This window comes from Platalea leucorodia (genome assembly GCF_965183815.1).
Source record: "Platalea leucorodia genome assembly, chromosome: 4".
In the NCBI taxonomy this organism is placed as follows: domain Eukaryota; kingdom Metazoa; phylum Chordata; class Aves; order Pelecaniformes; family Threskiornithidae; genus Platalea; species Platalea leucorodia.
Window position 1 is genome coordinate 52028249 of NC_138826.1, and position 24252 is coordinate 52052500.

Sequence of the window (24252 nt, forward strand, 5' to 3'; positions counted from 1 at the left end):
ACGCATTCATCTAACCCTAATGCAGATTACACAAGCAGAGAAGCGACTGCAGGCATCACTGCCTGTCATGGGAGCCGGGCAGGTGCCTGTACCATGGACTGTTAACGGTAGGTGAGATGAAGCCTGCTGTGGCTTCCAGCACACCTGGGCAGAGCCAATGCAGGGATAGACTTGAAGAGAGAAGGACATGGGCTGACCAGCTGGAAAGCATCTTGGCAGAAAAGGACCTGATGGTCCTGTGGACAAGAAGTTGACCAGGAGCCGGCAGTGTGCCCTTGTGGTAAAGGCGGCCAACAGCTTGCTGGGCTGCATTAGGTAGAGCATTGCCTGCAAGGTCAAGGGAAGCAATCCTTCCCGGCTACTCAGCACTGGTGAGACACATCTGGAGTGCTGGCATAAGAGAGAGTATTCCCTCATGGATGAGTGAATTAATTGGTCGAAAGAGCGTGTGTTCAAGGCAGTATTCAGAACTGAAGCCTTGGGGTGGGAGGAGGCAGCTCTATGAAACTCTCAGCTCAGTTCTCGTGGCAGCCACCCAAGCAGCGTGAGCACTGGGAATTCTTAGCACAGGAGTAGAAAACAGCAAAGCGGTTTCCTGCCACAGCATAATGCTTAAAGTGTAGCGATAAGCCTTTCCTTCTTTTTTTTTTCCTTTTTTTGCTGGTTCCTTCCTAATTAGATGGGTTCTTCACAGCACAGCCAAATGACCCATCAGCTGCATGACCCTTCTTTCAGCCAGTGTATTACCTGAATGTATGGTGTCACATCCTCCATGATTTGCATGTTATCTCCATGTGTTTGGACTCCACCTTTCACCCTTTTTTTTTTTTTTTTTCACAAAAAGGAAGCGCCAGACCATAAGAGTTGTAGGCGCTGTCAGAGACGCTAACCTCTTCAAAATCTTGTCCAGCTGAGCAGTGCCTTTTGTGGTGTCTTGAAAGCAGGGACAGGTGAGTAGTATTTGTAGTTTCTGTGAGTGGGACTTGGCGGTTTCAGAGGAAGGTAGAGAGCCACATTTCCTGTGTCTGTTACATGGAAGAACGAACTCTGTCCCCTCAAGCCTGTTTTTGCTTTCACTTTTACAGTTCACCAAGCTAAAAATGACTTACAGGATTCAACAGGCTGCAGTGTGGAGGGAGGGGGAAATAGGTATGTAAAAAGCGGAGTGGGTTTTTTTCACTGCAGGTAGCACCCACAGCACATGCTGGCATTTCTGTGCAGGAGAAGAAAATGTTCTGGGACTCCAGAGCTGACAATTTGTGTATTGGCGGCCTCTCGTCTGTCCCCAGAGCCCCAGTGCCTAGTGGAGAGCGGTGGCTCCGTGCTGTTGCATTTGGGAACCTTGCAGTGTGGCTGACAAGTTATTTTCTGGCTACATGGGGAGTTTAGTATGTGACCCAGTTGCAGGAATCAGATGTGAATGACAAATGGCATTGTGCCAGCTGGGTTCTCTGTCCTGTTGCCTGTCTGTTTGGTTCCAGATGAAAGCTTTTGCTGTTTCCTGACGCTCTCTGTCCTGGAGCATGGGGATTTGGATTTGGAGGGGGAGCAGAGGGAGGCAGGAGAAATCATAGAATCATTTAGGTTGGAAAAGACCTTAAAGAACATCAAGTCCAACTGTTAGCCTAGCACTGCCAAGTCCACCACTAAACCATGTCCCTAAGCACCACATCTATCCATCTTTTAAATACCTCCAGGGTTGGGGACTCAACCATTTCCCTGGGCAGCCTCTTCCAATGCTTAACAACCCTTTCAGTGAATAAATTTTTCCTGATATCCAATCTAAACCTCCCCGGCGTAGCTTGAGGCCGTTTCCTCTCGTCCTAAATGCCACAATCCTCCTCACTGCTTCTTCATGTGCTTTTGCGCATTGACCTTTGGGGCCCCAGTTGTGGGCCAAGGAGGTGCTCGTTCTGTTGTCCTTCACTTTAAGGGGAGGCAAGGGCAGAAATGCTGATGCTAATGCTGAGAATGTAGCTAAACTGACTTCTTTTTTTGTTGCTTCCTTGTTAATAATCTCTTCCTCTCCATCCCCTCATTTTGCAGGAGGAAGAGAGGAAGAAAGGGTAGGGTGGAGGGGGATTGCATATCCATCACCAGATGATTCCACTGGCAGAGCTGAGCAGGTCACAGCCAGCATTGCCTTTGCATCCTGGGTTGGTGACAGCTGGCTTAGGCAGCACCATCTACCAGAGGAGGTAGAAGTGAGGACTTGGCAGGGGAGCAGGCTTGGGAAGCAGCTTTGAAACTCTCTTTACCTGGGCAGTTCTTGTCCTTATCATCTGCATCTGCCTCCAAAGCTGCCTTGTATCAAGTCCCCTCCCACTATCCATCCATTCTGCTTTGCTACAGTGCCATGAAAAATGAGCCAGGCTCTCTGTATGGGCGAGTGGTTGATTTCAAAAGGCAGCAACTGCTGGTTCAACAGCCTGGGATACTGAGGCCGCTTGGTAGGAACTCATGACAGCATTGGGGGTTTAGTATTGTGTTTGGTTTCGGGGAAGTACAGGTTGAGTATCAGGGGAAAAAACTCTCATCATGAGAAAAAATTTTCATCAGGGCAGCAGTTCCACGCAATGTCTGTTGACAGAGCTTCATGAATATTCATAGGGACCATTCCTATTTCCTAGCCCTAGGCTTTTTGAATATATGTCTCATGTCCAGAATGACTTGAAATTCTAGAATATGATAGATAACATCTCTAATGCTGTTCCCAGAGTTTGTTGTGCACCACCATGAAGGTATGCCATTTGTGCGTCAAATGCTGTATAGCCTTACAAGTGGCAAGCACAACTTACATGGATAATACACATGGACAGAACTGAGGATCAGTCTTGGTTTGTGATATACAGAAAGGAGAGACTTATCCTTATTTTGTGTTTGAAAGAGAGGGATCCAGAGATGGGCAGTAGTTTCTGATGTGGGACCTGAAGGCCCTGTGACAACATGGAGAAGCCAGGAGACTGTTTCAGAAATGACCAAAAGGCATAATTTAAGCATGCTGCCCTGAGGGGAAGGAAGGAGTTCTCTTCTGCCGTGGCACTGCCCCAAGGCCGGTGGTCTGCTGCCTTGACTGTCAGTGTCTTTTTCTTCTTTTCTCCCCTTCAGATCACGACGGTTGTCTTGGGAGAGCAGGCTCCAACGGGACCGAGATTGCCCAGGATGTCCAGCTGCCTGCCAAAACTGACCAATGTGGTGCTGGGCCACAGGCTCGAGGCTCTGTTTATCCTCACCATTTCATTTGTGTTCTTTGCCACTGCTATGTTCTACTGGAGCACTGGGGAGGATGCTGAGGGCCAGCTCTACAGCTTGCCTGCACAAAGCAGCTGTGCTCAGTTTTTGCCTTACCATCCCCAACCTCCTGCTGGTGGGTCCCCTCCTCCACCGGGGGATGTGTTTTTTGTGGAGACCTCGGAGCGAACTAACCCAAGTTACCTGTTCACGTGCTCTGTGGAGTCAGCAGCCCGGACGCACCCTGGGACAAGGATTGTGGTGCTCATGAAAGGCTTGGCAAATGGTAACGCCTCATTGCCCAACCACTGGGCATTCTCGTTGCTGAGCTGCTTCCCCAACGTGGAAATCCGGCCCCTGGACTTGGAGGAGCTTTTCTCAGGGACACCTCTGGCAAAGTGGTACTTGCAGCCTGAGCACCAGAAGGAACCCTATTTCTTGCCCGTCCTGTCTGACGCCTGCAGGATTGCCATCATGTGGAAATTTGGTGGCATCTACCTGGACACCGATTTCATTGTGCTTAAGAACTTGACCAACCTCACCAATGCCCTCGGTATGCAGTCTCAGGATGTACTGAACGGGGCCTTTCTGTCCTTCACACCCAAGCATGAATTCATGAAGCTTTGCTTGCAGGACTTTGTGGAGAACTACAATGGCTGGATCTGGGCTCACCAGGGCCCTCATCTCCTAACGCATGCCTTCAAGAAGTGGTGCTCCATCAGTAATATCCCGAACAACATGAGCTGCAAAGGGGTGCATGCTCTTTCCCCAGAAGCCTTTTATCCTATTCGCTGGGAGGACTGGAAGAAGTTATTTGATACAATCAACTCCTCGGAGCTTCACAAGCTTCTTAAGAACACATACGCGGTGCACGTATGGAACAAACTGAGCCACGGGACAAGGCTAGACATCACGTCCCAGGCTTTGCTGGCTCAGCTGTATTCTCAGTTCTGCCCTGCCACATACGCGAAGATGAAGAAGGACTCTGAAGAGCAGTCAGGGCCTGTAATGTGACCTGTGGGCCCTTGCCTGCAGGGAAGTTCCCCACCCTGAAGGAAACTGAGTGCCTTCTTTCCCCTTCCACAGAGTGCGTTTCCTGCCCACGGAGCAGCTATTCTGTGTGCCATCTCAGTGATTTTGTACCCTTTCCGATATCTGCCTCAGATCCTACGTGCTTCAAATATACACCAGAGCCTGAGTTTGGACTCTCTTGTTGTCCTTCAGCAGCCCTTGATGCTGCAGGGATGGGTGAACTTGTTCATTGGTGCCTATCAGTTCCTCCTCTATTGTTGTTCTCTCAATTGTATCAGGCCTGAAACGCCTCTCGTGTAGTTTCAACAGCTGTCAGAACCCTTGGCTTGCTCTGTGTAATGTTTCTAAGTATGTGAATAAATGCCAGCCAGTGCTACAGGCCACGGTTTAGAGGAGCTTAGGACCAAACTCCCCGGGTGTTAAAGATTCTTAGGGCTGGTGAACTTTTGGGAGAGACTGCGAGGATAAGAAAATTGCTTTAAGAAGATCAGGCTGTGCAAAGATGCAGGATGCTCAAATGTGCAGCTTGTCATGCATTTCTTATAACTCTTTTTTTCAGACTGGTTACCAGTTGTACCATGGTGAAATACTGACATCTTTATATCGTAACTTGCCCTGGTTCTGATATGGAAAAATGATCAGCCACTAATGGTATGATACCTTGATGTATGTCTGAATGTCTTTTTCTCTGCCATTACTCTGTACTTGCTGTTTCTTCACTACATAGAAGTCCCACTGCACTTACGAGCTATACATGTGGGCAACTCTGCTCCCAAAGGGAGTGCATGTATTGCCAACCTAGTAGGACTAACATCAGCACATGGATGTGTATGCTGGTTTTGGCTGGGATAGAGTTGATTGTCTTCATAGTAGCTAGGATGGAGCTGTGTTTTGGATTTCTCCTGGAAACAGTGTTGATAATACAGCAATGTTTTCGTTGTTGCTGAGCAGTGCTTACACAGAGGCCTTTTCTGCTTCTCACCCCACCCCACCTGTGAGGAGGCTGGGGGTGCACAAGGAGTTGGGAGGGGACACAGCTGGGACAGCTGACCCCAACTGACCAAAGGGCTGTTCCACACCATACGACATCATGCTCAGCATGTAAAGGTGGGGGAAGAAGGAGGAAGGGGGGGGCGTTCGGAGTGATGGCGTTTGTTTTCCCAAGTAACCATTACGTGTGATGGAGCCCTGCTTTCCTGAAGATGGCTGAACACCTGCCTGCCCGTGGGAAGTAGTGAATGAATTCCTTGTTTTGCTTTGCTTGCACGTGTGGCTTTTGCTTTACCTATTAAACTGTCTTTATCTCAACCCATGAGTTATCTCACTTTTACTCTTCTGATTCTCTCCCCCATCCCACCGGGGGGAGCGAGCGAGCGGCTGTGTGGGGCTTAGTTGCTGGCTGGGGTTAAACCACGACAGTCCTTTTTGGCACCCAACGTGGGGCTCGAAGGGTTTGAGATAACAACAGATTTGATGGGAATGTGCTAGATTGAATTTATAGCTGTTATTGCTGTTTACCTATTGTCCCGATCCAATGTCGGGGGAGGTTTCGATACGATCCCAAGGACGAGATTAAGACGCTGGAATCGGTCAGATGTCGTACGACCTTTCACTTTTATTGGAGGGGAGAAGAGGACGGAGGGAGGAGGGAGGGCAAGGGAGGAGAGGAAAAGAATAGGGGAGAGAGAGTTAGAGAGAGAAGGAGAAGGAGGAGTTTGTCACCACCACTTCGAGTCCGGGGATGTTCCACAGGGTCTTCGGTGGCCTCAAGCTCCGTCGGGGACCGAAGCGGGGGGGGTGGGGTGCGGGGGGGGGGGTGAGCCTTGAGGGTGCAGGAACGGAAGGACTGGTCTCGCGCGTGCTGCTGCCGCCCCCGCCGAGGGGCACGTGTGCTCCTTATATAGTGGCTCCCACGCATGCGCAGATCACAAATGTGTACGTGCGGTTCACCACGGACGTGCTGCCCCTGCCTCTGCTCTTTTCGCGCCTTTTTGTTCCCGCCTCGGCTCTTTTCGCGCCTTTTGTCCCTGCGCAGGCGCACGAGGTTGTTCTTTCTCAAAGCTGGGGAGAAGATGGTCTTCTCGAAGCGCGACGCTGGATGGTGCTACAGCGGCAGTGTCGAGACAAAACCACATTTGGTACCGGTTCTCTACACCACCCCGTGGCTCGACATTGCAGCTTGGTGGCATAAGACAGAGAAAGAGAAAACAAAGGGGAAAGAAAGAAAACGCAGAGTTGAGAGAGTTGGGGATAAGGGTGGAGGAAAATTGTGGGGAGGAAAAAGGGAATAACATTGTTTCGGATGAAGGAATGTCTTAACACAGGTTAACTGAGGTTGGTTGTGACTGATAGATGGTACAGATTTTTGTTACACTATCAGGTGGAGCATTAGGAACAAATTGCATATTTGACACAATGTGTCAAATTAATTGAATAAAACATGGAATTATACAGGGTAGGAACAGTAAGGTGGCAGTTGCGCATAGCAAATACAATATTAATTGTTTGACCCACGGTGCCCCTGGTAACCAGGACCACAAATCGCCGTTCCAATCACTCCAGGTTTGAACAGGGACATGGGCTATTTTCCTGATATCTTGGGTCAGTTGGAGAACCACTTCTCCCACATCATCATTTCTAGACAGCAGTGAGAGATATTTAATTTTCCACACACCTCTCCCTCCTCGGCCAACGAACAATCTAAAACCATACGGTGTTGAAGGATTGCCGCGCGCACCCGTTGAGACTGTCGAGTTAATAGGTATGGCATCAGCGGTTTTGTTGGTGATAATTTCTAGGGCCGCTTGTAGTCTGATTATTCGGTTTAGATTATAGATTGGTTCTCTTGCCCCTGCAATGGGCTCGTTCGGATTCCAGGTTGCTGGTCCATAATGTTCAATTATTCTCTCAGGGGGCCATTCGTCATTCCCCCATTTTTGTGTCCCACCTAAATTTACCTTGGTAGATCGCGTCTTACGGGCAATACTTCTATCCCCGAGGTTATCATACACTTTTACGCCTAATTGGGGTCCACCAGTTTCCGGCAAGAGGAAAAATAGGGGCCTTATGATCCCTATATAACAAACTCCCGACCACCCCGCGGGTAAGAATTTGTATGCCATGTTTCCACAAATCCAATAATGCCCTTTTCTGGCTTTATTTCCTTGAGCAAATGGCCCATCTTTCCCTGGTGGAAATTGAAAATAAGTTGTGTCTTCGTCACCCAGAGGGCTGAAAAAGGTGGTTGCCCCATCCCTTATTCGGCCGGTACAATACCAAGCCCCATAAGTATTGAACATTCAATATTTACTTTTTGCAAAGAAAACTAAACAATTACATTTTCTAAGCAAGTACAATATTTCATGTTACTTGGCTATTAAGTTTTCCCATATACAGGACTACTTAATGATGAAAATAGAGGAAGATCAAAAAAAGTAAGAATTATATATATAGTAAATCATAGGTTGAACTCCTTGAGATGTCCAACATAAATAGGTATCATTGGAAAGCTACTGAGTATTTTTTCTTAAATAAGCACACACACATATACGTGCTTAGACATGCACCAGACAATTAGATGTCTTTGTACTATTGCCTAAAGACTGTAGTGCACTGAAACATCTAACATTTAGCCTGTTTGCCATAAATATTAAATCTTGAATTATTCATAGAGCTGCAATTAAGTACAAACATGTATACACACATATGGACCACCAATTATAAAAACTGATATACACAGTGGAATATTCTAATGGGTTAGTGTCCCTGAGTTAAAATGATCCAAAGTAGCAGGTGCATCGTGGTCATATCACCGCCCTTAAAAAACAAATAGGAACAAACTCGCTCCTTGGGTTAGAAGGAGGGAATAATCCATTTGGTGTGGATTTTGTAGGTTCTCCCACTGGCATCTTTCGCTTTCCATGTATATTTGTTTAGGGGGGTATCTAATATGAGAGGCACAGCTCCCACGGTGGGAAGCTCGACCAGAACCGGCTGGCTGGGAGAGTAAGATGATGCACCAGGGCAATTGGGGTTTTGAGAGACGGGTACCATGGTTGGCCCCTGTGGACAAAATGCTGCAATTTTCGGGCACCCATTTGTACCCCAGTGATTATTGACATGTGCCTGGGCTGGCAGATGGCCAGGGCGTCCCTGCTGTTTGTGCTGCTGTACTGGACAGGCTGGAACTCCAGCGTGAACTCGAGTTGGAGGGACTGTGACCTGTGGATGAGTCCATGCAGGAGCAGGACACCCCGAAGTGTCTGTGGCCGTGGATAAGCCCATGCCAGAGCAGGTACGTCTCGAAGCGTCTGTGGCCACGGTTATGTCTGTGCCGCAGCAGGTGTACCTCTGAAGGGATTGTGGCCCGAGGATAAGTCCACGCTGGAGAAGGAACACCAAAGAGGAAGCAGGAAAAAGGCAGAGCGGTCTCACCTGTGGGCTGGCAGGCTCCTGCAGCTTGCCTGGCCATGGCGGGGCCATGGGAGAGCCGTGGCTGGCCAGGCCTGTCATGGAGAGGAGGAGGGTGAGGAGGAAGGGGATGCGCTGTGGGGAGCGGGGCAGGAGATGGCAATGGGGGACAGTCGAGCTGCTGATGGGGAGGGTCAGGATGTGCTGCCTGCCCTCGAGAGTTGCCTTTGGCTGGAGAGGCGCTGAGGAGGGCACCCGCATGGCAGCAGGGGCCCCTCTGCCATCTTCCCCCCCGTGGAGGAGAGCATTTTGCCAGTCCCTCCTCGAGCTCCTCCTGCTGCTCAGCCTTCTCTAAACCATGGAAAATGGGGCGGGTGGGCCGGCCCTCCCTCCTCAGCTGCCGGAGCCACACAGGCCCCACGGAGCATGGGCATGTGCTAGGGCAGCGCCCCGCCACCGCGGCCGGGCTGGCGGCAGCAGCTGAGGTGATGGTGCTGCCATGGCAGAACCTTGCGGAAGGCTCTGAGCAGCTGGGGGCCGCGTCCCCCCTTCTGGCCAGTGCCGGGAACGGAGTGGATTTGGGATGGGCTGTGCCTTGTTGCCCCTGTTTCTGGGCTGGGTAGGAATAACGCGTCTCTGCGAGAGGCATCTTGTGTTCCTGTGGGCCTGCGTCCCTCCCTTCTCCTGCCTCCCCAGCCCTTGGCTCCTTGGGTGGTGTAGAGCAGTGCAGCTACAGCCGTGTCGGCAAGAGCCGTCCCCGTGCATTATGTTAATGTGGCCAAATCCTGCCCCTTCCTCTTGCAGCGTAGCCCTGCTGAAATTTAGGCCGTTTCTTGGGTCAGTGATTAGAGGGTATTTCCTCAGTGTTTTTTCTGGTGGCTGGGGCTGATCCTGGTTCTATGAGGCTGAGCAGCCCTTGACCAGAGATGTCTGATCTCTCAGGGGTCTCTGACCCCTACCTGCGTTATAGGGAAATACAGCATATCTTAAAGGCAATCTCAACTCCTGTGGTTCGACTGTGGAAAATGCTGATTGATTTATCCCTTCATATTTGATTTTTTTTTTCCCCCTCTTGTGTTTTAATCACATTTGATCTTTTTTTCAGCTTGTGCTGTTTTTCTTGGGAGAACATTGACTCTGAGGCAAAGATAGGATCTGTGTAGCTGTGCCAGTATCACTGCTGTGAGTGAAATGCAGCCTCTCTGCCTTGCATTAATCCTCATCTTCATAATGTCATTGCAGGAGATGAAAAAAAGAGCTAGTGCATACCAGAATGTATTTGGATTATTGTAGCCATGAGAGATGGTTTCCTGCAGACCTTTTCCCCAGTCCTTTCCTACCCGCTACATCATGGGCACGTCGGTTTTCACCTTCCAGTACTACAGAGTACGATCTAAAGTGCAGGCAGGCCCGGATGTTTTGGGCAGAGGACTCTGTGCAGCAGTCCCTTTATGGACAAGATGCTCAGTGGAGTGATTCATTGGTGTGTTGCTTTGTGGTCACTTCATTGTGGGATCCAAAGGATCCTTTGGCAGTGCTGGAGCAAGTTGTGCTCCCTGCTTCGTCTGTCCACCCTCCGATGTGATCCTTCCATCCCTCCCTTCCCACACGATTCCTGAGTTAGCTCAGCAACACCCCACTCGGTCCTCTCTTCTCTGGCTGTTTCTGACGCTGGGAACTGATGTTTCCAGCTGCTCCCCATAGGCATGGGATGGTGCGGAAAGAACCTGCGATTACCAGAGCTGAGCCAAGCCGGGAATAAAAACTAGAGAGAGCAGCTCTGAAGTCGAGGACAAGGGCACCAGCTAAGCCTGCGTAAACTACATGGCCTCCTTCTACTGGGGAAGCGAGCAGCAGAGCTGACTACGTACGGGGGTCGACACCTAACAGTTGACAGGAAAGGCTCGTCCCACACTGGGCACAGGGAGTTCCAGGTTAGCTCTTGTGCCATTTCGGGGCTGGGGCTGCTAGGACTTCAGCTGGGCCATCACTCAAACGCGGACTCGGCATGGTTCCTAGGAAATTTTAAGGCCCAGGTGAAAGCTAGTGCTCACAACTAGGGATTAGACTTGAACTGCAAATCTCTGGTTTTGGTCCATTTCCGGTAACCCCGACTAGTCCTGTAAGTCCAGAAGGATACGAAAATAGCAAGGGACGGAAAGCTCCAGGTTGAGTCTGAAACTGAGCTCTGACTTGGTTTCTTAGCCTTGTCACTGCGCGAGGCTGCTGCTAGCAGCCAGGTCGCCAGCTGGTGCCAGCTTGTTTCTTTTGGTCTTGAACTCCTGCTGCACACTTGTGAGCAGAGGTTTGTCCCTGCTGCCGGCACTAACAAGCACGTTGCTGTGCCTGCCTCACGCGCTCCTGGCCGTGACTCAGGTGCTCCATGCCACACAGCACGGCACGTTCTGCCTTGCCACGTACTCGCTCCGGTAAAGGTGTAATCGCTCTTGTCATAAAAGGAGACAGACCTCTGGTGGTACGTTAGCCTTGTGACTACTACCAGCTGCCTTTGCTTGTCAGTCCATCAGTCCCTATTGTATCTGTACGTATTCAAAATGGAAGTTTACCTGCTGTTTTTCAGAAGCAGCCAAACAGTACAACGCACCGAGTCTAAGACTGGGTTTTCCACAAAACAGCTCTCTTGTGCATAAGAGTAGCGTGGACAGACCCCAAGGAGTGAAGCTGAGGAAGTGCTAATTCTTTGTGATTTCAGGTGAGGATGAACAAATAACGAGCTGTTTCCTTGCCCTGCACCTCAGTGGTGGTCTGATAGAAACCACAAGTCTAGTACTTCTCAGTCCCGGTAGAAGTCTCAATTCCTGGGGAAAGGGAGAGCTGAGTGGCACAGCACTGGGCTCTGGGCTGCGGTCCCCTCCTCGGTGGCTGGCTATCTTTGATACTGAGCCATTGATACACTTGGTATTAGGGTCTGGCAGCCATCAGTGGGGTTCAGAGTCTTCTTAGTGGCAACACTTACATCTCAGCTTGGTCTTTTCCTGCTGCAAGGGCTGGCTCAGGGGTTAGTGCTTGCATGCGCACCCCTGCACTGTCTCTGAGCTTGCTCAGCAAGCAACTTACGTTGTGGCTGTAGCTAAGAGCACTGGTAACACTAGAAGGACTGCCTTGTTACGAGTTCTTATGCCACCATTCTCAAATAGCACTCTCACTGGCTGCAAGCTAATCCTGTCAGACTGTTACTGTCTGAGAAAATAACAGCTCCTGCTAGCGGTTTTTTTACATTTGATGAAGCTATTGAGCAAGCTCACTTAACTGAAATTGAGCATGCCTGGTTTTTTGGAAGCTGTTACAGCTCTATCTTAATTCGTTCAACAAATTTCCTACTCTATCAGCATTACTGATCATTTTCCACTAATCTCAGGCTACTGCTTATTGTATTTAGGGAGACAGAAGCTGAATTGAAGCTGAATGACGTTGCCGTGACTGGCTACGTGATTTTCTGTTTGTGGCCATTACTTACATACACCATTGGCTCTCTCTGTTGCAAATAACAGAGTCTGTATATTTTTTTCTGGATATCTTCAGTAAGGTGCCATCACATCTCTGGCCACATTCTGTACAGTGATTTGGGAATCAACAGCTATAAAAACAGCCATATCATTTTTCCCCACAATCTGTTGATTTTTTGCAGAGACTTGCTGATATCCTTTGTCTCTTTGCTGTTGCTTGCTTTTAATTCTTCTTACCCCACGGAGTGTCTATCCAGCACTGCATTAGAGCTATACGAGTGGGTATTTTCACTTTTCTTTCTTTTATTTCAGGAGAACACTTAGTTCTAAAAAACGCGTAGTGAAATTGGATATTGCAGGGTTCGCTCTGGACAGGTGAAGTACAAAAGACGCAGTTAAGAGACGGGTACCTGAAGCGTCCTCTGTATATAGCTGCATTATCTTATGGCTTGGTCTAATACACCCATTACAATTACAATGCTTACTCTCATCTCGCCTCAAATGTTCGCACATGCTTGGTCTGCCATTCTCTCTAGGGTCAGAAGGAGGAGCTCTAAAGCTGTTGCTAAAGTGCTAAATACTAATTCCCCTAACTACTAGGGGAATTAGCTGGTGGGTTCCTCCCTGTTTGGCACCGCTCTACTCTTCCATGCCGAACAGACTGATTAGTCACCCACTGAGTGTTGGTATTGTCAAACCTTACCTCTTCTACTCTTGTTGTAAATATAAATCTGGGGAAAATGGAGATCTTCAGCTGTTCTCTGGTGGGTCCCAAAAATACTCCTATCAGGCTGCTTGTGATCAGTGATACTGTTCAAGACCCCTAGCAGCTACCTAGGGATGCAGCAGCACTTTGCTGGACCTTTTTCCTCTCCAGTTTTCCTCTCTTCAGTTTTTGTTACTGAATTTGTAGCAAATTTGCACACACCCTCCAGTGTTTTCCTGTTCATATGTCCACATGCTTACTTGAAGGGACATCACTAAACTCAATGGTACTCGACTCGTTCTCCTAAGACAACTGGAACTGGTGCAATCACTTCTCAGGCTGATGAGAGCTATATTGCCGTGTTTCTACTTGATGCACCATAAATGTAGATTTTTGAATAGTTTAATGGCAAAAGGTAGTTGAAGTTGCACTAAAATTGTGCAACAAAGACGAGCAGTGATAAGGCAAAGAAAGAAGGGAAGGTATGCCGCGGTGTACTTTCATTTAGCCTGTGAAGCTAGATTTGGATGTTCGTGACGTATTCTGGCCGATCTCAGCTGTACCAGACTCTCCAGCCCTGCCCCAGTCTCGATGCCTCTAGCACTGGGTCCCACGCTAAGAGCTGCAACTCTCCTATGCTTCCCCAGCATCTGATCCTGCTCAGGTTGTGCTAAAGTCTAGGCCCGGAGGTTTGAGTACTTCCACAGAAGTCATAATCTGAGAATTATACAGCTCTAATGTAATGATGTAAAAGCAATTCTAATTGCTTTCAGCGTGAACTGAGAATGCAGCGTTTCATTCTCTGACATATCTAAATGGATGCCCTTAAAGACTTTGTACAGTTTATTTCTTGCCATTTTTTATGACTACTTGAACTGTCACAAAGATCTGATGATGTTCTATAATAACGTTGCTCAACAGTGTACATTTTTTCCTATTAGGAATGATTTGCCAGGTTGCAGGGCCTTGTGAGTATCTGCTGTTGCAATTTGAAAAACAGAGGATTGCAGAAACTGCTGGTGCTTGGTTGGCTTCGTGTACAACTCCTGTTGTACCATCACCCAATCACCCAGTTGTCATCCAGTTTTGGTTGTTTGCATTTTTTTTGTTGTCTGTGGTTTTGCTACCAAAGAAGATACCAGTGAAGCACATTTACAGTCACGAAGGGCAGGAACCCCTTTGCTCCCTGCAGGGTGCTCCAGAAGCCCTTAGGGGCACCAAGAGTAGACGTGAGCATGTGCTGATCCAGCAGCATCGGATTGGGTGAAGTCCTTGCACAGAGGAGTTACAAGGTCTTCCATGTCTCTTCCCTTTGTACTACGTTTTATCCTTTTTCTTGCTCTGCGGAGAAATTCTTGTGGCATGTGAGTATCTAACGGGTCCTCGTCACACTCTCAGAGGGTCTCAGCATCTGCCTGTTTCTGCATTGGTATGGGGAGGAAAAGCATTACCTTCCTTTCATTGGAGTACTGAACGCATTTTGGAAGAACGGGGTCAGACATGTCCGCATCAGCAGAAGGACCAGTGAGCAGGTCCAGGACAAGGACCAGTGTCCCCAGTGGCATCTTATTATTGTCACTGGGGATCTAGTGAATGGATTACGCATTCATCTAACCCTAATGCAGATTACACAAGCAGAGAAGCGACTGCAGGCATCACTGCCTGTCATGGGAGCCGGGCAGGTGCCTGTACCATGGACTGTTAACGGTAGGTGAGATGAAGCCTGCTGTGGCTTCCAGCACACCTGGGCAGAGCCAATGCAGGGATAGACTTGAAGAGAGAAGGACATGGGCTGACCAGCTGGAAAGCATCTTGGCAGAAAAGGACCTGATGGTCCTGTGGACAAGAAGTTGACCAGGAGCCGGCAGTGTGCCCTTGTGGCAAAGAAGGCCAACAGCTTGCTGGGCTGCATTAGGTAGAGCATTGCCTGCAAGGTCAAGGGAAGCAATCCTTCCCGGCTACTCAGCACTGGTGAGACACATCTGGAGTGCTGGTTCTGGACTCCCCAGTAAAAGGGAGACATGGACATACTGGGGCAAGCGCAGAGGAGGATCACTAAGATGAGATGGGACTGGAGCACGCGATGTACGAAGAGAGGCTGAGAGAACTCTGATCATTTTCCTTCGAGAAGAGCAGGCTTGGGGGGTGTCTTTTCAAATCATAGAATTGTTAAGGTTGGAAAAGACCCTTAAGATCATCGAGTCCAACCATTAACCTATCACTGCCAAGTCCACCACTAAACCATGTCCCTAAGCACCACCTCTATCCGTCTTTTAAATACTTCCAGGGATGGAGACTCAACCACTTCCATGGACAGCCTGTTCCAATGCCTGACTACCCTTTCGGTGAAGAAGTTTTTCCTAATATCCAGCCTAAACTTCCCCTGGCACAGCTTGAGGCCATTTCCTCTCGTCCTATCCCTTGTTACTTGGGAGAAGAGACCGACCCCCACCTCGCTACAGCCTCCTTTCAGGTAGTTGTAGAGAGCAATAAGGTCTTCCCTCAGCCTCCTCTTCTCCAGACTATAAACAACCCCAGTTCCCTCAGCTGCTCCTCATCAGACTTGTGCTCCAGACCCTTCACCAACTTCGTTGCCCTTCTTCGGACACGCTCCTGCACCTCGATGTCCTCCTTGTAGTGAGGGGCCCAGAACTGAACACAGTACTCGGGGTGCAGCCTCACCAGTGCCAAGTACAGGGGGACGATCACTTCCCTGCTCCTGCTGGCTACACTATTCCTGATACAAGCCAGGATGCCATTGGCCGCCTTGGCCACCTGGGCACACTGCTGGCTCATGTTCAGGCGGCTGTCAACCACCACCCCCAGGTCCTTTTCCGCCCGGCAGCTCTCCAGCCACTCCTCCCCAAGCCTGTAGTGCTGCATGGGGTGGTTGTGACCGAAGTGCAGGACCCGGTACTCAGCCTTGTTGAATCTCATACAGTTGGCCCCAGCCGAAGGATCCAGCCTGGCCAGGTCCCTCTGTAGGGCCTTCCTACCCTCCAGCAGATCGACACTCCTGCCCAGCTTGGTGTCATCTGCAAACTTACTGATGGTGCCCTCAATCCCCTCTTCCAGATCATCAATGAAGATATTGAACAGGACCGGCCCCAGTACTGAGCCCTGGGAAACCCCACTCATGACCGGCCGCCAGCTGGATTTGACTCCATTCACCACCACTCTCTGGGCTCGGCCGTCCAGCCAGTTTTTAACCCAGTGCAGAGTGCACTTATCCAAGCCATGAGCAGCCAGCTTCTCCAGGAGAATGCTGTGGGAGACAGTGTCAAAGGCCTTACTAAAGTCCAGGTAGACAACATCCACAGCCTTCCCCTCATCCACTAAGCGGGTCACCTTGTCATAGAAGGAGACCAGGTTAGTGAAGCAGGACCTCCCTTTCATAAACCCATGCTGGCTGAGCCTGATCCCCTGGCTGTCCGGCACGTGCCGCGTAATGGCACTCAAGATGATCTGCTCCATGACTTTCCCCGGCACCGAGGTCAGGCTGACAGGCCTGTAGTTCCCCAGATCCTCCTTCCGACCCTTCTTGTAGAGGGGTGTGACGCTAACTCCCAGTCATCTGGGACCTCCCCAGTTGACCAGGACTGCTGATAAATGATGGAGAGTGGCTTGGCCAGCTCCTCTGCCAGCTCCCTCAGTATCCTTGGGTGGATCCCATCGGGCCCCATGGACTTGTGCGCATCCAGGTGGAAGAGCAGGTCGGTGACTGCCACCTCTTCGACAAGTGGGGCTTCATTCTGCATCCTATCTCCACCTCCCACCGCAGGGGCCTGAAAACCCTAAGGATGACCAGTCTGACTATTAAAGACTGAGGCAAAGAAGGCATTAAGTACCTCAGCCTTCTCCTCATCCTCCGTGGCAAAGTTTCCCTCCGCATCCAACAAAGGAGGGAGATTCTCCCTGGCCCTCCTTTTGTTGCCGATACATTTGTAAAAACATTTGTTGTTATCTTTAACAGCAGTGGCCAGCTTAAGTTCTAGCTGGGCCTTCGCCTTTCTAATCTTCTCCCTGCATAACCTCACAACATCCCTGTAGTCCTCCTGAGCTACCTGCCCCTTCTTCCAAAGGTGGTAGGCTCTCCTTTTTTTCCTGAGTTCCAGCCAAAGCTCTCTGTTCAGCCAGGCCGGTCTTCTCCCCCGCCTGCTCGATTTACAGCACATGGGGACGGCCTGCTCCCGTGCCTTTGAGACTTCCTTCTTGAATAACACCCAGCCTTCCTGGACTCCTTTGCCCTTCAGGACTGCCTCCCAAGGGACTCTGTCAGCCAGGCTCCTAAACAATCCGAGGTCTGCCCTTCTAAAGTTCAGGGTAGTGGTTTTGTTGCCCCCCTTCCTTACTTCTCCAAGAATCAAAAACTCTATCATGTCATGGTCACTGTGCCCAAGACAGCCTCTGACCACCACATCGCCCACCAGGCCCTCTCTGTTCGTAAACAGCAGGTCCAGTGGGGCACCTCCCCTGGGTGGCTCGCTTACCAGCTGTGTCATGAAGTTATCTCCCACACGCTCCAGGAACCTCCTAGGCTGCTTTCTCTCTGCTGTGTTGTATTTCCAGCAGAGATCTGGTAAGTTGAAGTCTCCCATGAGAACAAGGGCTAGAGATCGGGAGACTTCAGCCAACCACTTGTAGAAAACTTCGCCTGTTTCCTCATCCTTGTTGGGTGGTCTGTAACAGACTCCCACCAGGATATCTGCCTTATTTGCCTTCCCCCAATCTTTACCCATAAGCACTCAACCTTATCATTACCGTCATTGAGTTCTAGACAGTCAAAACACTCTCTAACGTACAAGGCTACCCCACCACTTCTCCTTCCTAGCCTGTCCCTTCTAAAGAGCTTGTAGCCATCCATTGCAGCACTCCAGTTGTGTGAGTCATCCCACCGTGTTTCCGTGATGGCGACCACATCATAGTTTTCCTGCCGTGCAGTGGCTTCCAGCACCTCCTGTTTATTGCCCATGCTGCGTGCGTTGGTGTAAATGCACTTCAGTTGGGCTATAGATCTCGTCTCCAACACAGGCATGCCACCCCTAGGCTCATCCCTAGCAAGCCTGGTCTTATCCCCTTGCCCCTTTGCATCTAGTTTAAAGCTCTCTCAATGAGGCCTGCTAGCTCCTGAGCCAGAATCCTTTTCCCGCTTTGCGACAGGTGAACCCCATCTGTCTCCAGCAGGCCTGGTGCCATGTAAACTGCCCCATGATTGAAAAACCCAAAATTCCACCGCTGGCACCAGCCTCTGAGCCACGTGTTAATGAGGTGGGTCTTCCTGTTCCTTTCTGTGTGTAAGGACCTGATTGGAGATGGGTGGGGTAAAGAAGACAAGCCAGACTCTTCTCTGTGGAATCCAGTGACAGGATGAGACAGAATGGGCACAAATTGAAATAGGGGAAATTAGAATGAAAGAAATGGTGGTGAAACACTGGAACAGGTTGCCCAGAGAGGCTGTGGAGTCTCTGTCCTCGGACAAGGTCAGAAGCGAAGAGGACATGGTCCTGAGCAACCAGCTCAAGGTGACTCTGCTTGAAGCAGGGGGGTTGGACAAATGATCTCCAGAGGTGCCTTCCAATCACTTCTGTGATTCTGTGACTAGATGGGGCCTGACCTGAGACCTGGAGAGCTCCATCGATGAAAGGACTGGGAACAGCTTAAGGTGCTTTCCAAAGACCTTCCCCAGTGTTGGCATCTTATGAGTCCGTCCGTGGTGCTGCCGTGCTTGGAAGGATTTGGGGAGGGGGGAGGGGTCTGGGAAGCTACAGAGCATTAGGCCTGACATTTGTTGCAGGCAACTGAGTAGAAACGGCACTAAACCCTAAACTTAGTGGCTGTATGGATAAAGGTGATATTTTATGAACGTGTCCATGTGTCTTCTGCAAGGGAAGGTCAGCCGCCATGGAGCACAGGGACAAGGGGGAACTCTATCATAAAATGAGGGACACCTGAATTTGGCAAAGTCAAGTACAATGAAGTACCTGGCATAAGAGGGAGTATTCCCACATGGATGAGTGAATTAATTGGTCGAAAGAGCGTGTGTTCAAGGCAGTATTCAGAACTGAAGCCTTGGGGTGGGAGGAGGCAGCTCTATGAAACTCTCAGCTCAGTTCTCGTGGCAGCCACCCAAGCAGCGTGAGCACTGGGAATTCTTAGCACAGGAGTAGAAAACAGCAAAGCGGTTTCCTGCCACAGCATAATGCTTAAAGTGTAGTGATAAGCCTTTCCTTCTTTTTTTTTTTCCTTTTTTTGCTGGTTCCTTCCTAATTAGATGGGTTCTTCACAGCACAGCCAAATGACCCATCAGCTGCATGACCCTTCTTTCAGCCAGTGTATTACCTGAATGTATGGTGTCACATCCTCCATGATTTGCATGTTATTGTCACATGTTTAGACTCCATCTTTCGTTATTTCCTTTCACAAAAAGGAAGCGCCAGACCATAAGAGTTGTAGGCGCTGTCAGAGACGCTAACCTCTTCAAAATCTTGTCCAGCTGAGCAGTGCCTTTTGTGGTGTCTTGAAAGCAGGGACAGGTGAGTAGTATTTGTAGTTTCTGTGAGTGGGACTTGGCGGTTTCAGAGGAAGGTAGAGAGCCACATTTCCTGTGTTTGTTTTGTGAAATAAATGGACTGGCTGATGAAGCGTCTAAAATGTCCGCTTATCCACCACAGAAGCCGAAATGTATTTCTAAATATATAGAAGTGAAATTGTAGTAGAAGTTCCTCCTCTTACTAAAAATATGCATGTAGCCTTGAAGCTTGCTCACTGTTAGATTAGAGATATGCTTTCCTGCCTTCTCTACAGCAAAGGCTCTGTCCCCTCAAGCCTGGTTTTGCTTTCACTTTTACAGTTCACCAAGCTAAAAATGACTTACAGGATTCAACAGGCTGCAGTGTGGAGGGAGGGGGAAATAGGTATGTAAAAAGTGGAGTGGGTTTTTTTCACTGCAGGTAGCACCCACAGCACATGCTGGCATTTCTGTGCAGGAGAAGAAAATGTTCTGGGACTCCAGAGCTGACAATTTGTGTATTGGCGGCCTCTCGTCTGTCCCCAGAGCCCCAGTGCCTAGTGGAGAGCGGTGGCTCCGTGCTGTTGCATTTGGGAACCTTGCAGTGTGGCTGACAAGTTATTTTCTGGCTACATGGGGAGTTTAGTATGTGACCCAGTTGCAGGAATCAGATGTGAATGACAAATGGCATTGTGCCAGCTGGGTTCTCTGTCCTGTTGCCTGTCTGTTTGGTTCCAGATGAAAGCTTTTGCTGTTTCCTGACGCTCTCTGTCCTGGAGCATGGGGATTTGGATTTGGAGGGGGAGCAGAGGGAGGCAGGAGAAATCATAGAATCATTTAGGTTGGAAAAGACCTTAAAGAACATCAAGTCCAACTGTTAGCCTAGCACTGCCAAGTCCACCACTAAACCATGTCCCTAAGCACCACATCTATCCATCTTTTAAATACCTCCAGGGTTGGGGACTCAACCATTTCCCTGGGCAGCCTCTTCCAATGCTTAACAACCCTTTCAGTGAATAAATTTTTCCTGATATCCAATCTAAACCTCCCCGGCGTAGCTTGAGGCCGTTTCCTCTCGTCCTAAATGCCACAATCCTCCTCACTGCTTCTTCATGTGCTTTTGCGCATTGACCTTTGGGGCCCCAGTTGTGGGCCAAGGAGGTGCTCGTTCTGTTGTCCTTCACTTTAAGGGGAGGCAAGGGCAGAAATGCTGATGCTAATGCTGAGAATGTAGCTAAACTGACTTCTTTTTTTGTTGCTTCCTTGTTAATAATCTCTTCCTCTCCATCCCCTCATTTTGCAGGAGGAAGAGAGGAAGAAAGGGTAGGGTGGAGGGGGATTGCATATCCATCACCAGATGATTCCACTGGCAGAGCTGAGCAGGTCACAGCCAGCATTGCCTTTGCATCCTGGGTTGGTGACAGCTGGCTTAGGCAGCACCATCTACCAGAGGAGGTAGAAGTGAGGACTTGGCAGGGGAGCAGGCTTGGGAAGCAGCTTTGAAACTCTCTTTACCTGGGCAGTTCTTGTCCTTATCATCTGCATCTGCCTCCAAAGCTGCCTTGTATCAAGTCCCCTCCCACTATCCATCCATTCTGCTTTGCTACAGTGCCATGAAAAATGAGCCAGGCTCTCTGTATGGGCGAGTGGTTGATTTCAAAAGGCAGCAACTGCTGGTTCAACAGCCTGGGATACTGAGGCCGCTTGGTAGGAACTCATGACAGCATTGGGGGTTTAGTATTGTGTTTGGTTTCGGGGAAGTACAGGTTGAGTATCAGGGGAAAAAACTCTCATCATGAGAAAAAATTTTCATCAGGGCAGCAGTTCCACGCAATGTCTGTTGACAGAGCTTCATGAATATTCATAGGGACCATTCCTATTTCCTAGCCCTAGGCTTTTTGAATATATGTCTCATGTCCAGAATGACTTGAAATTCTAGAATATGATAGATAACATCTCTAATGCTGTTCCCAGAGTTTGTTGTGCACCACCATGAAGGTATGCCATTTGTGCGTCAAATGCTGTATAGCCTTACAAGTGGCAAGCACAACTTACATGGATAATACACATGGACAGAACTGAGGATCAGTCTTGGTTTGTGATATACAGAAAGGAGAGACTTATCCTTATTTTGTGTTTGAAAGAGAGGGATCCAGAGATGGGCAGTAGTTTCTGATGTGGGACCTGAAGGCCCTGTGACAACATGGAGAAGCCAGGAGACTGTTTCAGAAATGACCAAAAGGCATAATTTAAGCATGCTGCCCTGAGGGGAAGGAAGGAGTTCTCTTCTGCCGTGGCACTGCCCCAAGGCCGGTGGTCTGCTGCCTTGACTGTCAGTGTCTTTTTCTTCTTTTCTCCCCTTCAGATCACGACGGTTGTCTTGGGAGAGCAGGCTCCAACGGGACCGAGATTGCCCAGGATGTCCAGCTGCCTGCCAAAACTGACCAATGTGGTGCTGGGCCACAGGCTCGAGGCTCTGTTTATCCTCACCATTTCATTTGTGTTCTTTGCCACTGCTATGTTCTACTGGAGCACTGGGGAGGATGCTGAGGGCCAGCTCTACAGCTTGCCTGCACAAAGCAGCTGTGCTCAGTTTTTGCCTTACCATCCCCAACCTCCTGCTGGTGGGTCCCCTCCTCCACCGGGGGATGTGTTTTTTGTGGAGACCTCGGAGCGAACTAACCCAAGTTACCTGTTCACGTGCTCTGTGGAGTCAGCAGCCCGGACGCACCCTGGGACAAGGATTGTGGTGCTCATGAAAGGCTTGGCAAATGGTAACGCCTCATTGCCCAACCACTGGGCATTCTCGTTGCTGAGCTGCTTCCCCAACGTGGAAATCCGGCCCCTGGACTTGGAGGAGCTTTTCTCAGGGACACCTCTGGCAAAGTGGTACTTGCAGCCTGAGCACCAGAAGGAACCCTATTTCTTGCCCGTCCTGTCTGACGCCTGCAGGATTGCCATCATGTGGAAATTTGGTGGCATCTACCTGGACACCGATTTCATTGTGCTTAAGAACTTGACCAACCTCACCAATGCCCTCGGTATGCAGTCTCAGGATGTACTGAACGGGGCCTTTCTGTCCTTCACACCCAAGCATGAATTCATGAAGCTTTGCTTGCAGGACTTTGTGGAGAACTACAATGGCTGGATCTGGGCTCACCAGGGCCCTCATCTCCTAACGCATGCCTTCAAGAAGTGGTGCTCCATCAGTAATATCCCGAACAACATGAGCTGCAAAGGGGTGCATGCTCTTTCCCCAGAAGCCTTTTATCCTATTCGCTGGGAGGACTGGAAGAAGTTATTTGATACAATCAACTCCTCGGAGCTTCACAAGCTTCTTAAGAACACGTACGCGGTGCACGTATGGAACAAACTGAGCCACGGGACAAGGCTAGACATCACGTCCCAGGCTTTGCTGGCTCAGCTGTATTCTCAGTTCTGCCCTGCCACATACGCGAAGATGAAGAAGGACTCTGAAGAGCAGTCAGGGCCTGTAATGTGACCTGTGGGCCCTTGCCTGCAGGGAAGTTCCCCACCCTGAAGGAAACTGAGTGCCTTCTTTCCCCTTCCACAGAGTGCGTTTCCTGCCCACGGAGCAGCTATTCTGTGTGCCATCTCAGTGATTTTGTACCCTTTCCGATATCTGCCTCAGATCCTACGTGCTTCAAATATACACCAGAGCCTGAGTTTGGACTCTCTTGTTGTCCTTCAGCAGCCCTTGATGCTGCAGGGATGGGTGAACTTGTTCATTGGTGCCTATCAGTTCCTCCTCTATTGTTGTTCTCTCAATTGTATCAGGCCTGAAACGCCTCTCGTGTAGTTTCAACAGCTGTCAGAACCCTTGGCTTGCTCTGTGTAATGTTTCTAAGTATGTGAATAAATGCCAGCCAGTGCTACAGGCCACGGTTTAGAGGAGCTTAGGACCAAACTCCCCGGGTGTTAAAGATTCTTAGGGCTGGTGAACTTTTGGGAGAGACTGCGAGTATATGAAAATTGCTTTAAGAAATGGAAAACATTTTAAATCCCTGCTCGCCTCAGTGTAAAGTTTTTCTTGTTTTCCAAGGGTACTTTATTTCAAATGATCTTGTCTGCTCTTTTACATTCCACAGCAGTAGGCCAACTTTTCTGGTCCTCTTTGGGAAAAGAAATAGCCAAAAGCAGTTCTGTTACCAGTGTGAGTAAAGATTCTTGCTTTGTTGGAGAAATTCTTTTGGCATGTGAGTATCTAATGAGTCCTTGTCACACTCTCAGAGGGTCTCAGCATCTGCCTGTTTCTGCATTGGTATGGGGAGGAAAAGCATTACCTTCCTTTCATTGGAGTACTGAACGCATTTTGGAAGAACAGGGTCAGACATGTCCACATCAGCAGAAGGACCAGTGAGCAGGTCCAGGACTAGGACCAGTGTCCCCAGTGGCATCTTATTATTGTTACTGGGGATCTAGTGAATGGATTACGCATTCATCTAACCCTAATGCAGATTACACAAGCAGAGAAGCGACTGCAGGCATCACTGCCTGTAATGGGAGCTGGACCGGTGCCTGTACCATGGACTGTTTACGGTAGGTGAGATGAAGCCTGCTGTGGCTTCCAGCAAACCTGGGCAAAGCCAATGCAACCTGCTGTTGATTTCATGACCATTCTCACAGCTGAATGTTTTCTGTGTGTCAAGGGCACTTGAATTGTAAAAATGCATTTGAAATTAACCTCTTACGCAATTAGGAGAGGAGAAAAAATCGTACTGTGGTTCTGCTGGTGCCAAATCAAAGTTTCTGTCTGGAAGGCAAAATGTAAGCAATGTGGGGTAATCGCTCTTTCAGATACGCAGTAGCTAACAGAGTGTGTCCATTTTAATATAGCCTTTTCCTAAATTCCATTATCTGCTGAAAAGTACAGTGTT

The 24252-nt window shown here is 49.4% G+C and overlaps 2 protein-coding genes across 5 annotated transcripts in view; both read left to right on the plus strand.

The window, feature by feature from the left end:
* LOC309590024 (lactosylceramide 4-alpha-galactosyltransferase-like) overlaps nucleotides 1-4253 on the plus strand; it is a 25293-nt gene extending 21040 nt beyond the window's left edge. Inside the window, exon 2 of the mRNA XM_082310896.1 lies at nucleotides 3109-4253. Within this exon, the coding sequence (XP_082167022.1) occupies nucleotides 3109-4245 (1137 nt within the window). The 3' untranslated portion in view covers nucleotides 4246-4253. The remainder of the gene's footprint in view (nucleotides 1-3108) is intronic.
* Nucleotides 4254-4822: 569 nt separating this feature from the next.
* Nucleotides 4823-24166, plus strand: LOC309590022 (lactosylceramide 4-alpha-galactosyltransferase-like). 4 transcript variants are annotated; one of them, XM_082310894.1, is made up of 2 exons: nucleotides 4823-4914; nucleotides 21720-24022. In XM_082310894.1, exons 1-2 carry the CDS (start codon nucleotides 4912-4914, stop codon nucleotides 22854-22856), a joined length of 1140 nt encoding a protein of 379 aa, XP_082167020.1. In that variant the 5' UTR covers nucleotides 4823-4911; the 3' UTR covers nucleotides 22857-24022. The 4 variants fall into 4 exon arrangements, with proteins under 4 accessions (XP_082167020.1, XP_082167019.1, XP_082167018.1 ...); XM_082310893.1 differs by lacking the exon at nucleotides 4823-4914 and adding an exon at nucleotides 8414-8557 and having other exon boundaries at nucleotides 21720-24166; XM_082310892.1 differs by lacking the exon at nucleotides 4823-4914 and adding an exon at nucleotides 8564-8788 and having other exon boundaries at nucleotides 21720-24166.
* The last annotated feature ends 86 nt before the right edge of the window (nucleotides 24167-24252 follow it).